Source organism: Excalfactoria chinensis, chromosome 1 (assembly GCF_039878825.1).
Source record: "Excalfactoria chinensis isolate bCotChi1 chromosome 1, bCotChi1.hap2, whole genome shotgun sequence".
NCBI lineage: Eukaryota > Metazoa > Chordata > Aves > Galliformes > Phasianidae > Excalfactoria > Excalfactoria chinensis.
This window is the reverse complement of record NC_092825.1, coordinates 75,464,049-75,478,197: the sequence shown is the minus strand read 5'-3', so window position 1 is coordinate 75,478,197 and position 14,149 is coordinate 75,464,049. Positions and strand designations below refer to the sequence as shown.

The window sequence follows — 14,149 nt, the reverse complement described above, 5'->3', positions numbered from 1 at the left end:
TTTCTCAGTCACTCTAATCTGCACTCTGCCCAGTATTTGAGGAATTCTGTGCTCAAATATTTCACTTACACTTTATTTTCTTCTACTGCTTCTTCCTTATTTTTGCCTTTCTCTAGGGCTTAGATCTAGTTGCTTTCTTCATGGTACTTTAAAGCCAGCTTGAAGGAATGCCTATAAGGAAGTATCTGGCATCAACAGCGTGTTCCATTCACAATGACTTCATATATGGTTGGTTTCCCAGAACCTATTCATACTTTCCATCTGTTGGATCTCTGCTTTTGTTTTTAATTGAATTCAACAGTGTTTTTATTCTCAATATGACATTTCTTAATGACAACATCCAAATTTCCAGTCTTCTTGACAAACCTGCTTTAACAGCAGCGAGCGGAAACAAAACATTGTATGTATTCTATAGCTACATGAGGCAAAATGTTTTCGTGTATACACGTTTTCACATGCAATATAATTTGCTATATGAAAGTAGTAGTTACGGTAGCTGTAGCTCTGGTAGTGTTTCATGAGTTCTGTAAAATAACTAAATTAGCTAAATAATTGCTTTAGATAATCCTATTTGGAGTACAGTCATTATGTCAACCCTCAGGAGAAACTGTTTCTAGAGCCTAGTGACTGGCAGTGCCTTTACATGCAACACTGCTCTAGTGCTCCAAAAAACATTACTGTTATTTGTTTGTTTGTGCTTTCCTTGAAGATACAGGAAGATGTATATCAAGTAAGACACTGATCTACTTTTAGCCTATTTCTTCTTCATCTTAATGTGCTGCATGGACAGCTAGCTTTGAGTTCTTAGCCACAGTCCTGCACTAGGGGAGAGCAAATATCACTTTCAGAGAAGCAGGAAGGTTGTACTGCCAGTGAAGATTTATTATGTCTCTCTCTTGTATCCAGCAAGATGGTAGGTTCAGAGGAATAAGGGAAAGACCGTGCAGAATGGAGCAAGTTAAGACTCATTCATTTTTCTCTCCTGCTCCATCTAAAGTGGAATTTTGTATCAGCATACCATCCCTGAGGCATGTTCTCCAACATGGACTGCATGTCTCTTGCCAAGCCAAACTAAATGCTTTGTGCTGCACCTTGTGAATATTCTTTGTTGTTTAGACCAAAGAGGAATCAGTTTTGGTGCAAATACTTTGTGTGATGTGGATAAAAAACAGTATTTCTTGGAGCACTGGAAGGATAGTGCAGAAAGACTGCCAGGGAGTAGGCTCGGCAATCTTAGAATGCTTCAATAACATCAGCTGTCATCACTTGAGAAATTTCCTGTGTAATGTTATCTGTGATAGCAAATCCAAAGTGAGTTTTAGGCTACCCAATTGTTCAAAATAGATTCTACTCATTTCCTGACAGAGTTAGTACTGTGACTGCCAAAGTTAGTAAGCACTGTTTTCTTCTACCTGTGTCAAGTAAAAACTGACAGCTGTTGAGCAATTAAGGTGTTTGTGGCGGGTGGACCTTTGCTGGCTGCAAGACCCTGATGCAACCACTGCCTCATTCCCCTTCCTAAGCAGGATAGGGGAAGCAAATAAGATGGAAAAGTTTGGGGGTGAAGATAAAACAGGGAATTTAACTACCAGTTACTGTCAATAGGCAAAACAGACTCAGTTTGGGGAAAATAGAATTTGGTTTATTTCGATTTAAACATAGAATTGGATGGTGAAAATTGAGATAAAATTTAAAGCAGTACAATGGGATGTGGAATGGGGGGGTTCAATCAGTCCATAACAGTTCCTCTCTGTCTCTCTTTCCTCATGCTTTTTTCCTGCATCATTGTGGGATTTTCCCATGATCTAGTCTTTCAGGAGACAGAATGGTCTCCCCATAGGCTGTAGCTCATTCATAAAATATCCAACTGCTTCACTGGGTGCTACTCTGGGTCCTCCAGAGGCTACTGTCTGGAGATATGGCCCTCATCCAGCTTCAAATGAACAGCCTAATTCACTATGGTCTTTTCCATGGCCTACAGGGGAACTTATGCTCCATTCCCTCCAGCACCTCCCGCATTCCTTCATTGATGTTGCAGGGCTATTTCTCACAACTGTTGTCCTTACTCCTTACTGCCTGTGCTGCATGTCACCCATTCTTAAATACATTTTCCCAAGGTACCTCAAAATTTGCTACTGGCCTGAGCTGTGTCCTGCATTGGGTTTTCTGGAGCTGTCTGTGTCCAGCACAAGCTAACCCCCGGCCTTTCCTCACAGAGGCCAGCCCTGCAGGCTCCACGCTACCAGCACCCTGCATCCTACACCCAGTATTTGACATAAACGAGCTAACAAGAACTGAATCTAAAACTGCTGGTGTAGGTGTGAAAGCAGAAGAATGCTTCATTGAGCTTTTTGGTTAGTAACAGACTAAAATAATAAAACTGGAAGAAACTTGACTAGTTAGTTATAATACAAAACAACTACTTTGTTACAATACTGAAGAGTAAAGTATTATAAATATTAAGGTAATATTTAGATTCAAAATAGAGGAACAAGAATGGAGAAAAATTAAATTTCCTAAATTGGGTGTACAGGCTGCTGTGATGGGCAGTACCTTAACAGAGATTGCGTGTGAAGCTCTCACTCAGCAAAAATGACCAAATAGCTAGGAACCTAATAGTAAAACTCATTTTAATCTTAAAAGAACAGAAAGTGCCAAATCTCATTAAAAGCAGGTTGAAATTTTATTATACTCTTTCTGATGCAAACATTTCAGATCCTCCAAATGCTGTGGTATAATGGATTCAAGACAGAGAAATGAGGTAGGAAAATGTGTTGTATGAGTGACATTACTCGTTTTAGCTGAAGTCTTAGTATGGAAATTTAAGAGTACTTCCTTGGAAGAATAAGATAAAAATAATACTGGTAGAGAAAGACAGCTTTGTATCATTTTCAAAGGAGGTACTATCTTGTGTGACAATAGAAGTATAACTAGCCTAAAGTTAGATGAAATGCAGAGTGGATACTGCTCATGTAACACTTTACCTCGACTCAAGACTAAATGAATTTGTTCTTAGATGGGATCACCTTATGTCTCAGAAGGACAGCACATACTTTCCCTTGCTCCCTCCATTTCCCTCAGCTTTGCTAACATTCCTGGTCAAATACCAACTCTTGTATTGACAAGCTACCCAGTCTGCATACTGGTCAGTTCAGTGGGTTGGAATAACCATTCCTGCCTGCATCATTTTATCTGTTGCCAGCTGATTTTGTCTTGACTGATGGCTCTGCTCACTCTTTTGTAGCACTTATCAACAGTGTTTGCTGTCTGACTAACTGGACTGTTTTTAACAGTGAGGAACAGTGCCCATAGTAATGCAAAAAGGGAGAGAAAAGTGGATTCACAGTGCGTTGGATTGGTTCTTATCTGTCTAAAATGGAAAATTCCTTGTGCTGCCTCACTCTTTCCAGTATAGCTTACTCAGATGCACAAATTCAGCTTGAGGTTGTCCCTTTTGGGGAGCTGATTTGGATAAGAATAGCCAGATCTCCTGTTTAGAACGTATATACTGTAAATGGGCTTTTCCCTGCTTTCTGCTGATCTTGCTTCTGTGCTGGGTTGTGTTGCAAATTGCTCTTTTTGGGAGCCTTACTAACCTAGACCTCATGCAGAAAAGTAACATGCTACAGGTGACTGAGGAAACATGATCTGCAAGAGCTGGAGATGATGGCATGGGATCACCTCATGAAGAAGGTTCACCATGTGAATGAGTAGTTTGTCTGGAAAAGCTTGTTTTGATTTTTCTTTAATTTTCATGCTGAATTTTCAATGTATTGGCTAAGTCATTTTACATGTGGCTTCCAGATAAACTTTATGGGCCTTGCCAATCTCTGCAATATTTCTTTTCCTTGTGGCCTTTGACAAATCCAGACCATTCATGTAAGCAGGGAGAGCAAGTCTAGATTCTGAGCTGAACTGCATGGGATGCTCTGACCTTAAGAACATAAGTGAAGGAAGAGTCCTGTTCTGCATGCCAAATAGCCTCAAGCTTTGTGAACTTAATGCTTGTGTGCTTTCCCTGTAAGACTGCCAGGGTCAGAAAAAATGGCAGTTCAAAAGTCTTCATCTGTTCCTTCAGTTTCCTACTTGCATTTGCTGTCAGGTGCTGGATGGCAATGACTTGAGCAGCAGACTTTGTACTAAGTTGCATAATAAACTGATGGTAAGTGTTACAAAAAGAGGGAACAGCAAGAGAAGAAAGTAATCTTACAGAAAGACTCATAGGATGAGTTTTATGGCTGAGGAGCTATACTGAGTATGCACTGTGGATGTAACTTGGGCTGAAGATGTAAGGCTTTACTGAACAAAAGCAAGATGTTAGTTTCCAGAGTCACTCTAATTCTGAGAAGCTACCTGATGTAGCAGTGTGTTTGAGATTACTGAATCTCTGTCATTAATGACATCAGAACTTAGTGAGGCTTGATATTAGTTACTGAAATGAATCCAGTGAAGACTGCATATCCTTGGCAGATTAACCTTGAAATCAGTCAAGAGAGCAGGGGGGACAGAAAGGGAGGAAGTGAACAAAAGCAAAGGCAAAAAAGCTTTAGAAAATAGGGGGGGAAATCTATAATGGGGTGAAAAGTAAGTTGTTTTTAAAAAATAAATAAATAAAAATGAAAGTATTCATCACTGAGGGGCTCTACCTGTAACCAGAGCAAGAAGGAAGAGGAGCTGAACGTGAAAGTATATGGATTATTTTCAGATAACTATCTTCCCCATTGGACTTTTTATAATGACTTTTAAGTTGTGGGAGATGCATGTTAACACACCTAGCAATTAAGGCAAGCCTCTAGCTCTTTGTACAAAGAAAAGTTTCACAGATTTGAATTGATTTTTGTCTTGCAGATCCACTAAGACTCACCCTGGGCCAGTTGTACATTTAAGTGATAGCCCAAGAGATGAAGGGAAAGTGAGTACAACTAATGATGTAACATGCTGCAACTTTTGATAGCCTGCCTTGACCTTAATAACTCTTTCTCTGATTTTATCATCTGCTTTCATTTATTATATAAATGTGTAGGGTCACTTTTACTGCTTTACAGTTTTTAAGAAAAAAATATATATTTGAATAACTTTATGAGTAAAAAATTATAATACACAGACGACATCTCTTGAAACCTACATACAGTCAAAATTGTCAAAATTGTTCCTGATTAAATAACTGTGATTTTTGCTTAATTAAGAGTTGACTAGAGACTGTCAGGACTTCGGAATTTGCAGGAAACATGCTATAATGAGGACGTTATAGTAAGCTTTCATAAGACTAGAAATTGTTTTTTACACAAGAATAATAATGACAGCAACCTACATTTGGAACTTGCTGCTGTTCTTTAGTGGAGTTGAGAATAGCAAAGAGCTGTCAATAGGTGAAAGCAAAACATGTAATCGAAGTGTGATTCATATCACGAGAAGGCAAAATCTGAGTTGGCTTTGTTTCTATGGTGGCTTTTTGAAAATGAAATTCGCTTGCCAGAAATGTTTTTATTTATATGATGCTACTGCATTTACTTAGCATTTTGCCCATGTGGAAGGGCACTTAGCTATTTGGTCTTTTTTAATCACTTTTGAGAATTGCATTTCGGTGAACATTTATAAAGGACTCAAATTTACAAACGGTGTATCCATTTGACAGTGTGTCTCACGTAACTGCTGATGATTACTGGAAACTAGAAGCATTCGGAGTTTGTGTTACTGATACAGGGTACATTATGCTGAAATTAATATGGCTACCCAGGATGACATTGGAAACTACATCTGAATTTCATTTGCATTGTCAGTCCTTGGAGTTATCCATATTGCAGGGTGAACTGTATGCAGACAACGCACTTGCTGGCTAGCCCTCTAGCAGTCTGGATCTCTTAAGCTTTTCTGAAAGAATCACAATAGATGAAGCAATTTAGAGTAGAGCCAATAAACAGTAATTAAATGCTATGGAGCATATCGTCTTAGCCTCAAAGCAGAAGTCATCAAGGAATGCTACTTAACTATTGATGCTGACACACCTGATAAAAATCAAGTTTTATTGATCAAGTATAAGTCGTCTTTGTTGCATTCCAAAGAAGTGGTTAGTGACCCACCTGAAGCACAATGTATAGTGAGAAAAATGCTAAAAGAAAAAGAATTCTCTGTGAGTATTATATCTCTTGAAGGAAGTCATGCACAATATTACAACAAAAACCTAAAATATTTTTACTTCAGCTGGAAGGGAGATGAAAAGATCTCAGTAAAGTAAGCTGGAAAAGAGTTTACTTGGAAATACAGTTGCTTATTGATCAGAGAATGCATTTGAAATGTCTGGGCTCTGATGAAGTATTGGCATATTAACAAGGCTCTGGTAAAAGCAAAATCAGGTGGATCTCTATTGAAAACAAACGTTGGAACTGTATGGGGAGAGAATGAAAGATGTACTGAGACCATCCCTGTGCTGCTGCTTATATCACTGATAAATTGAGGATGGTATAAAGATCAAATTGATCCTAACAAAATACTTGCAGATTTGCAGAACCCACATCAGCAGTTTGATATTTAATAGAAGATATCAGTAAAAGGTTCGCAGAGACAAAAGAGGAGGTTGAATCCTGAATAAAAAGACATCATCTCAGTGAAAAGATACAATAGTAAAGAGGAAAAGGAAAAGAAAAAAGTAATAGTAATTCAACTTTACATCAAATTTCAGTTGCAAGAATGAAAGGAAAAAAAACAACAACCTTTCTTTGGAGTAGGAAAAATGGAAGGAAAAAAACAAATCAATGTTTGGGGTTTTTTTGTTTAGCACAGTTATAAACAACCTAGAAGAGGGTAAAGTTGTGATGTAATCAGGTGCGCTAGACTTTAGGAGAATGAGAAACTCAGCAGTAAAATGGCAGCTTAAATAATGTCTGTATGGGAAACTGGTAATCACAGCCTGAACCTCTGATTAATCACCTGGGGCAAGTGTTGGGTCAGATGTGGGAGCACAGGTGAGAGTAATTTAGCTATGCTCCTGGAAGGGGTGGAGCTTGACTCCACCTCCTCTAGACCTCATTTAAGGGCTGACCACCACTAAGGCAGCATCTCTTGGAGGTTGCTCCTTGGTGGAGATTACCTCAGCATTTTCCCAGCAGACTGAAAGCTTCCGTATGGGTGAGTTTTTCTTGTAAATAACCTTTTGGATATTTATTACCACCTCTCTTGTACTGTTATCATCTTTACATTATTGTCACTGTACTTGTCTTTTGTAAGTATTTAGTGTAAATGATGTGAAATTATATGTGTGGAGGATAAGAATATTTCTAACTTCATATTAGACAGTGGGTCTCAGGTGATCACTGTCGCTTATTATCAAGATTTTAGAATAGAGATTGATTTCTCAATGAAAATATCTAGCTCAATGCTCAGTAGTGATCAAAGAGGAAAATAACAGGCACTATTTAGAGCAGAATAGAGAACAAAACAGGCCTATTGCATAAATGTATGGTTGACTTGCCTGCTGAGTACTGAATATAGCTCTTGCTTTTCTGTCTCAAAAGCGATGTAATCAGGCTAAAAGAGATTCAGAAAAGGGCCAGTGTTTTCTATATGGTGCACACCTAAGTTAGGCAAGAAAATTAATTGTGGGATAGATTTGACTGTGATCCTGGATTTGAAAATAACAATTGTTATGAAAAGAAAAACAGTTAATAGTCTCTTTCAATACAAGAAGCAAAAGAATATTTTGGGTAACAATTCAGTCATAATCTGTGCAGGAAATACAGATAGTCTTACACTTTACAAATAGTAGGATATTGCACTCTGCCAGGATCCAGTACTGTATACCTCTCTGTGGTATCATAAAGTTGATTACTGTTCTGGACATGTTTCCCTCAAGTAGACAGGAAGCACTCCTCTATGGGGCTGATGTAATGATTATTGAGAGACCTGAAACATGGACAAATCTTACTGAAGCTTACTGAATACTGACCAGTATTTCTGTGACAAAAGAATGAATGTAATTAATTCCAGAAGACTTCTACCTTCCAAACAAACTATTAGGGCAGGTTCTGGGGATGGTCTCTGTTGCGAATCTAGCAAGTGGTGGTTGGAAGACAGACAACAAAGAGAATCTGGGCTTTTAGCCTGCCATTTAAGAACAATTTGGGGACCTAGTTATTAAGTTCATGATATGTAATTGCCTGCCCTATCAGTGAGTTAGTGTACATTAGGAACAGACTGAAGTACAGAGATATTTGTAAGAGGCAGATCCGTAGCAAACAGTATTTTTCTTGCTGACACAGAAGACATCAACTGCAATCATCTGCAGTTTCCCAGCAACTGGAGAAAGCTTAATAGGAAAAGGTTTAATGTTATCAACCATCAGCCTGTGGACTAAACTTCCTATCTCTGAGTCTGTGCTCTGACATCTAATAACACCTAAATATAGAGTGTGTTTGGCAGGCTTCTTTTTTTATTTTTTCCTCCCCAAAGAAGTCTTGTGGTACCAGGGCCAAGAGGGGGCTGCCTGGCAGGTACCAGAATGGAAGTTGTTGATTGCAAAGGAGAAAGCTCCCTTAAATACTGACATCAAAACCATTTCAGGGATAAGGATTTGTGTGGTCAGAATATGGAAGATTGTGCCAGGACTCCTCCATCATCGAAGTTCTGTGCAGCCTACTGTATGATTATTAAGTATGAGAAACTAAACAAGGGGTCAGAAACACAAGATGAAAAGATACATTTTTGGTTTCTTCTTAGACTCCTTTTATATGTATCAATACGTTTATGTTTTTCTGTTTATTTATGTTTTCTCCTGCGGCTGTATTTACGGATTATGGATTTTTTTACAGCATTGACTTGCATAGAGCTCATCTTACAGATCTCTCAAGTGCATGCAATAAGCAAGAGGAGTGAGAGAAGGTTTGGGTTTTCTGTACTTCAGGCAGATTGCAGTTCAGAGTATCGTAAATACACTGGGAATGAGACTAATCATATTCACCCTGCTGGATTTCTGACTTGATTGTCACACCACACTATTATTAGTCAAGCAGCAGAGCTACCCTCTGAGAATAGTAGATTGAGATTGCAGCTATGCAGCAGTTCTGTGCCTCTTTCAACTTCTGAGAAATCTCAGTACTTTCTATCTTGCATTTCTATAGTGCTGTTGTACATCAACGTTTTAGTGATAGGTCAGATGGAAGGCTGCATCTGATAGGTGATATTTTACCTTTTAGTAATCACCTGGAGCACAATGTCTTTGCAAAAGAGAGCGATAAAAATCAAAAAGCAAGCCTGCTTCACCAGAGAGGAATGCTTATTATGAAACAAGGTCACATACTAAATACTTTTCCATTTCTTTTCTATTTATAATTGTACAAAACTGAGAAAGAATACTGGTAGATACAAACCAAACTCAATTGGTTTGGTACCCAGCTGTAATGCACTAGTGAAGACAGTGAGAAAAGCACTTGGAATCTGTATGATATATACAAAGAATACAAATAAAAAATAAAAATAAAAAAATTAAAAAAGATAATCTTATGTACCTAAAATGCTGGGAACCCTAAATTGTGCAGCATTGGATGGACCTCCAATAAGGGCAGAGCACACTGTGTTGACATCATTTACGAAGAGGTTCATCAGCATTTTCATCTCTTTAGATCTCTTAGAAGACTTTCTTACACAAATAGAGTGTATTCTTTTCTACTGTCAAGCAAAAGGCTGTTCATATGAGATACTGCTTTAAATTAAGACAAGAGCACATGGGTACTGTGTTTACTCCTACCAAGAGGGAGCTGCCTACAGGCTTCTCTTTTACTGTTACCCAACTAAGTTTATCTTGTAATCAAGGAATATGTGCAGCACAGCCTATCACAGTACAGGCCTGTGCACAGTTAGGCTGTCATGTGAATCACTAAGTCCTGAACATACAATTGTCTCTGTTTAGAATCACTGCACTGGCAGTGAAAGAAGTTGCAGCAAGGCACTTTGCTCATTTTCCCGTTGGCAGTCCTCTGTGTCAGATTACCATATGGCAACCTGACACCAGTACTATCCAATTTGTTGTATGATTTCTGAACAGTGATTTCTTTTCACATTTACTCTGCTACAGAATCCCAGATGGACCTGTCCAGGGCAAAAATAAATATTCTGAAATTTCTCCAAGGCAGTTTGTGTTTTGTTAGGGAACAAAATTACTAAATAATCAGCTATTTTTCCTATTCAGGTATTATATGCATTTAACTGTAAGTCATTCCCAGAACACATAGTGTATCTCCATGTAAAAAATATTCTGACAATACAGAGAATTATTTACGGTAGAACATAGAGTATGTTGGAGACTCTGTATACTGCAGTATTGATGTAGTAATGATACTTAGGAAAAAAGGGTTTCGTTTTGCAGGCCAGCAGTTTAACTTTTATGGCTTACACAGGCTATAGTGAGTAACAGCAAAGATTTTGGTAATGTTTCACAGATTAAGAGAGAGTCTCGTTATCATTCTTTCCCTCAAATTCTTGATATAATAAATGTAAATTCTTACTTGCCTTCTGTGATCCATGCATTTCTGGACAAAGAACAATTGCAGGTATCGCTGTCCCATGCACATAAATAGTCCATAATGAAAACGTTTGAGTCTTCCAGTATGCTTATTCTTCAGACTGATCTATAGGAAGACAAGCTCTATGGGCTTCACACATTCCATAAGATTTAGAATGAACTATATTCAAATGAAAGGTACTCAGTACAGCAGCTGATGTAAAATTTAGTTAGTTTCAGTAGAGACAAGGAGAAAGCATTGTGTTCATTCTTACTGTGTTTCCTAAGCATTGCTTTTCTTCTCTATCATATTTTGATTAACTTTATTGGTATTTCTCAGGTATGCATGACTGTATGATGTACAAATTCTGGAAGTAAAAAAAAAAAATGGCATACAGGTTAACTTGCTTTCAATTTCCAGAGAAGTAAGCAATTTATTTTTTGCAACAGGATTTCTTTAAAATGTTCAGAAGGAACAGAAAGCAGAAATTAAAGGAGTGTATGTAGCTGAGAGAGAATTTACTCTGGTTATTCTTTGGTTTGATGTAATGTATGAAAACACGTAGGTGTCAAATAGTTGTCCCTCCAACCAGGGAAGGAAAATAGCCGCTGAGAGGAACATGTTGTATTTGTGTTTTCTCAACAGACAAAAAACCGTAGACAGTCCTTGCATTAAAAATGATAAAGCACATTTTTATTTCTGCATCGGGACTAGAATTGTCTGTCATTAGAAGTAAATTACAGTATAAAGGTAATTTGAATGTAGGGTATTATGTACATTATAATCCACAGCCTTGTGCATCTGTTTGGCATTTTTTATATTGCTTATTTTTTTTAAATATGCCTTAAAACTGTGAAGTTCTATAATAATTGTATGTGTGTTCTGAATATGAAAGTGTAATTGTCTGTTTCCCTCCTCCAGCTATTGATAGGCTATGAAAATGGGACTGTAGTATTCTGGGACTTAAGATCTAAAAGAGCTGATTTGAGAGCTTATTATGATGAGGTAAGCAACTCAGTATTAATTCATAAATACTGTTATTCAGCAGTTATATTTCTTACCAAACAGATGGAATTTTGTCTTAAAACACTGTGTGTTCTTGAAATACTTGTGCTCTGCTTTTGGGCAACTTACAGATCAAAACTTGAGTTCTCTGTCTACAGTACATTAGCCTCTTTTGAGTGTATTACAACACAGAGTCATTTCCCCATAATTCTAACAGTTCATCTGTTAGATTCATCAACAGATGCATAAGAAATGTTATTATTTGTACTGAATATTACCAGAACATCCACTAGAATGTAGGTCAAATTACTTTGTAGGGCTATCTATATTATCCAGTAGTTGAAATCTACATAAAAAGTTTTCAGAATTGTACCCTCACTTTAATCAGAATATCGACTCTTGCTGTTGGAAAGCAGGTTATATCAAAGGTGGGTACAGTTCTTGTAACAGCAAGAAGTATTTTAAAAGATAGATATGTCTATTTTGATTGTTTCTTTTACTGCCTTATTAGATGGAAGGTGTGTACACATTCATGAAAACTACATTAAAACTGAGCTTCAGCATTAAAATACTGATCCTGCACACAGCAAATGTTCTACTGACAGGGTAATTACGAGTTTAACCAGGCCAACATTTAAGCCTCAAGATATATATATCAAGGTATAACTGACAGTCTGCCTGTGCATACACTTGGGAAAATGCAGCATTCTATTCCTTGAGACTGGACAACCTTTTCTTTTCACAGGTCTTCTTGTAAGGCAGGGTATGTGTTCATACACTATCCTCTCTTGTACTCAGGAAGACAGAACATAAAACAGGGCCTTTATAATCCTGCTTCCTTTCTTTTTAATAGCTTACTAAGTCAGAGTTGTTGAGTGCTGAAAATTTCTTACAGTTTAATCATTCCACATTTATCATTTATCTCTTCTTCTAAGTCATGCACTTCCCTCCTCAGTGGTTACTTGCTATGTCATTGTTTCACTCTGTGCAACTTTTGATGGCTTTCCATTGTCCATGTTTATGTTTATTTCTATGGAAACTACAACAGATACAAAGAGCACAATAACACTAGTTGATAGAGCAATTCTCAGCTGCAGTACACTCTTTTTCAGTGTAGTCACCACTATCAGCTATGCATTTTCATCAGACAGGAACAAAAGCTGGTATGTCATGCTCATAATAATTTGCACCAGTGGAGGCATCCCACTGTTTCACTGCTGCTATGATGGTGTCTTTGCTAGGAAAATACATCCTATGCAATCCATCTTTCATCAGCCAAAGCAGATGGAAGTCAGAAGACACCAAATCTGGTCTACACAGTTGGTGCTGTAGTGCAGTCCAGCTAAAATTGGCAGTGTGCTCTAGTCTTCAAACTGGCATGGGACCTGGTATTATTGTGTTGCAAGAGAAAAGGGTTGTTCTTCTCTGGACTGACTCTGGGAGTCTGAGCCTTCACCATAATCAGTGTCACAATGTAGGAGGTCAGAACTGATGGGTTTGGATGTGTTCCAGGAAATCCAGAAGGGTCACCCCTTTCCTATCCCAAAAGACAGTGCATATCTCTTTACCTTTTGAGGGCTGTGTCTTGAACTTCTTCTTCTGCAAGGAATCCTCATGTCCTCACTCCATGGAGTGCCATTTTGTCTCCAACTCATAATGGTGACGCTATGCCTTGTCACCAGTGTCATGGTTTTGTGGCTTGTTATAGGTATTCCGTAAAATAACATCACATATTGTGCTGGAAGTTAGAGAGTTAATGCTGCAGTTCCATGGGTTGCTGATATTCCTGGTTTCCTGGTCTCAGAAGAGAAGAATGAACTGTGACTCCCAGAGGACTTCATTGTTCCATTTCTATTTTCTGCTGACTGAAACTCACAAGACTTCTCCTGCCCATCTCACCTACAGCATTAGAGTAAGGACTTCACCTTTGGAAACTCTCATTCTCATTTTGTTTGATTTATTATCTTCAATTCCAATCATACTGTCTTATATTCTTTTACCTCACAAATCAGTTGTTTTTTGTTTTTTTTTTCCCCTAGCACTTTGTTGCTGTTTTTCTTGTCTAGGCCCATTTCTCTACCTTTTTTCCTTTCCCCTCCCCCCCGCTCCACCCTTTCCCAGGGCATGGGTCCATGGTTCCCTGAACACGCTATCAATGAACTTGCTCAAACCATGACAGCCAGTAAAGATGCATTCCAGGAGGCTGTCACCTGCAACATCACATTGGTCCAGTCAGTAGATTCTGATAAACTTGAGTACAGCGTTCTTTTTGTTCCTGTGTGAGAATTCAGTGGACCCACCTGCCATACAATTTGCAATATTCCAGTGTTGCCATCGTTATTTCCTATGCACTGAAGCTGATATTCTGCTCTGTACAGAGTCCCCTGGTCATAACCTGCCATTTCATGTAGCTGAGCTTATTGAGATGTACCTCATTTTGTGATGTGACAGCCGTACATGACTCTTTGGAACATGGCCACACATCACCCAAAATAGAAGTACATACCCTCAAGACTCCATCCTGATACTCATCCTTTCTCACGATCCTCCACTGTGTTAGATTTCTGTCTACACAAACTTGCTGAGAAGCAGACTTTCTGTTATTCAGATCTGTTGAATCGCTTGCTTTGTAGCACAGGGACAAGAACTTA

The 14,149-nt window shown here is 38.3% G+C and overlaps 1 protein-coding gene across 10 annotated transcripts in view; it reads left to right on the top strand.

Moving 5' to 3' along the window:
• STXBP5L (syntaxin binding protein 5L) overlaps positions 1-14,149 on the top strand; it is a 170,718-nt gene that overhangs the window by 81,589 nt on the left and 74,980 nt on the right. For all 10 annotated transcript variants that reach the window (XM_072357264.1, XM_072357295.1, XM_072357278.1 and 7 more), the window contains exons 6-7: positions 4,849-4,912; positions 11,415-11,498. In XM_072357264.1, the coding sequence (XP_072213365.1) occupies positions 4,849-4,912; positions 11,415-11,498 (148 nt within the window). The remainder of the gene's footprint in view (positions 1-4,848; positions 4,913-11,414; positions 11,499-14,149) is intronic.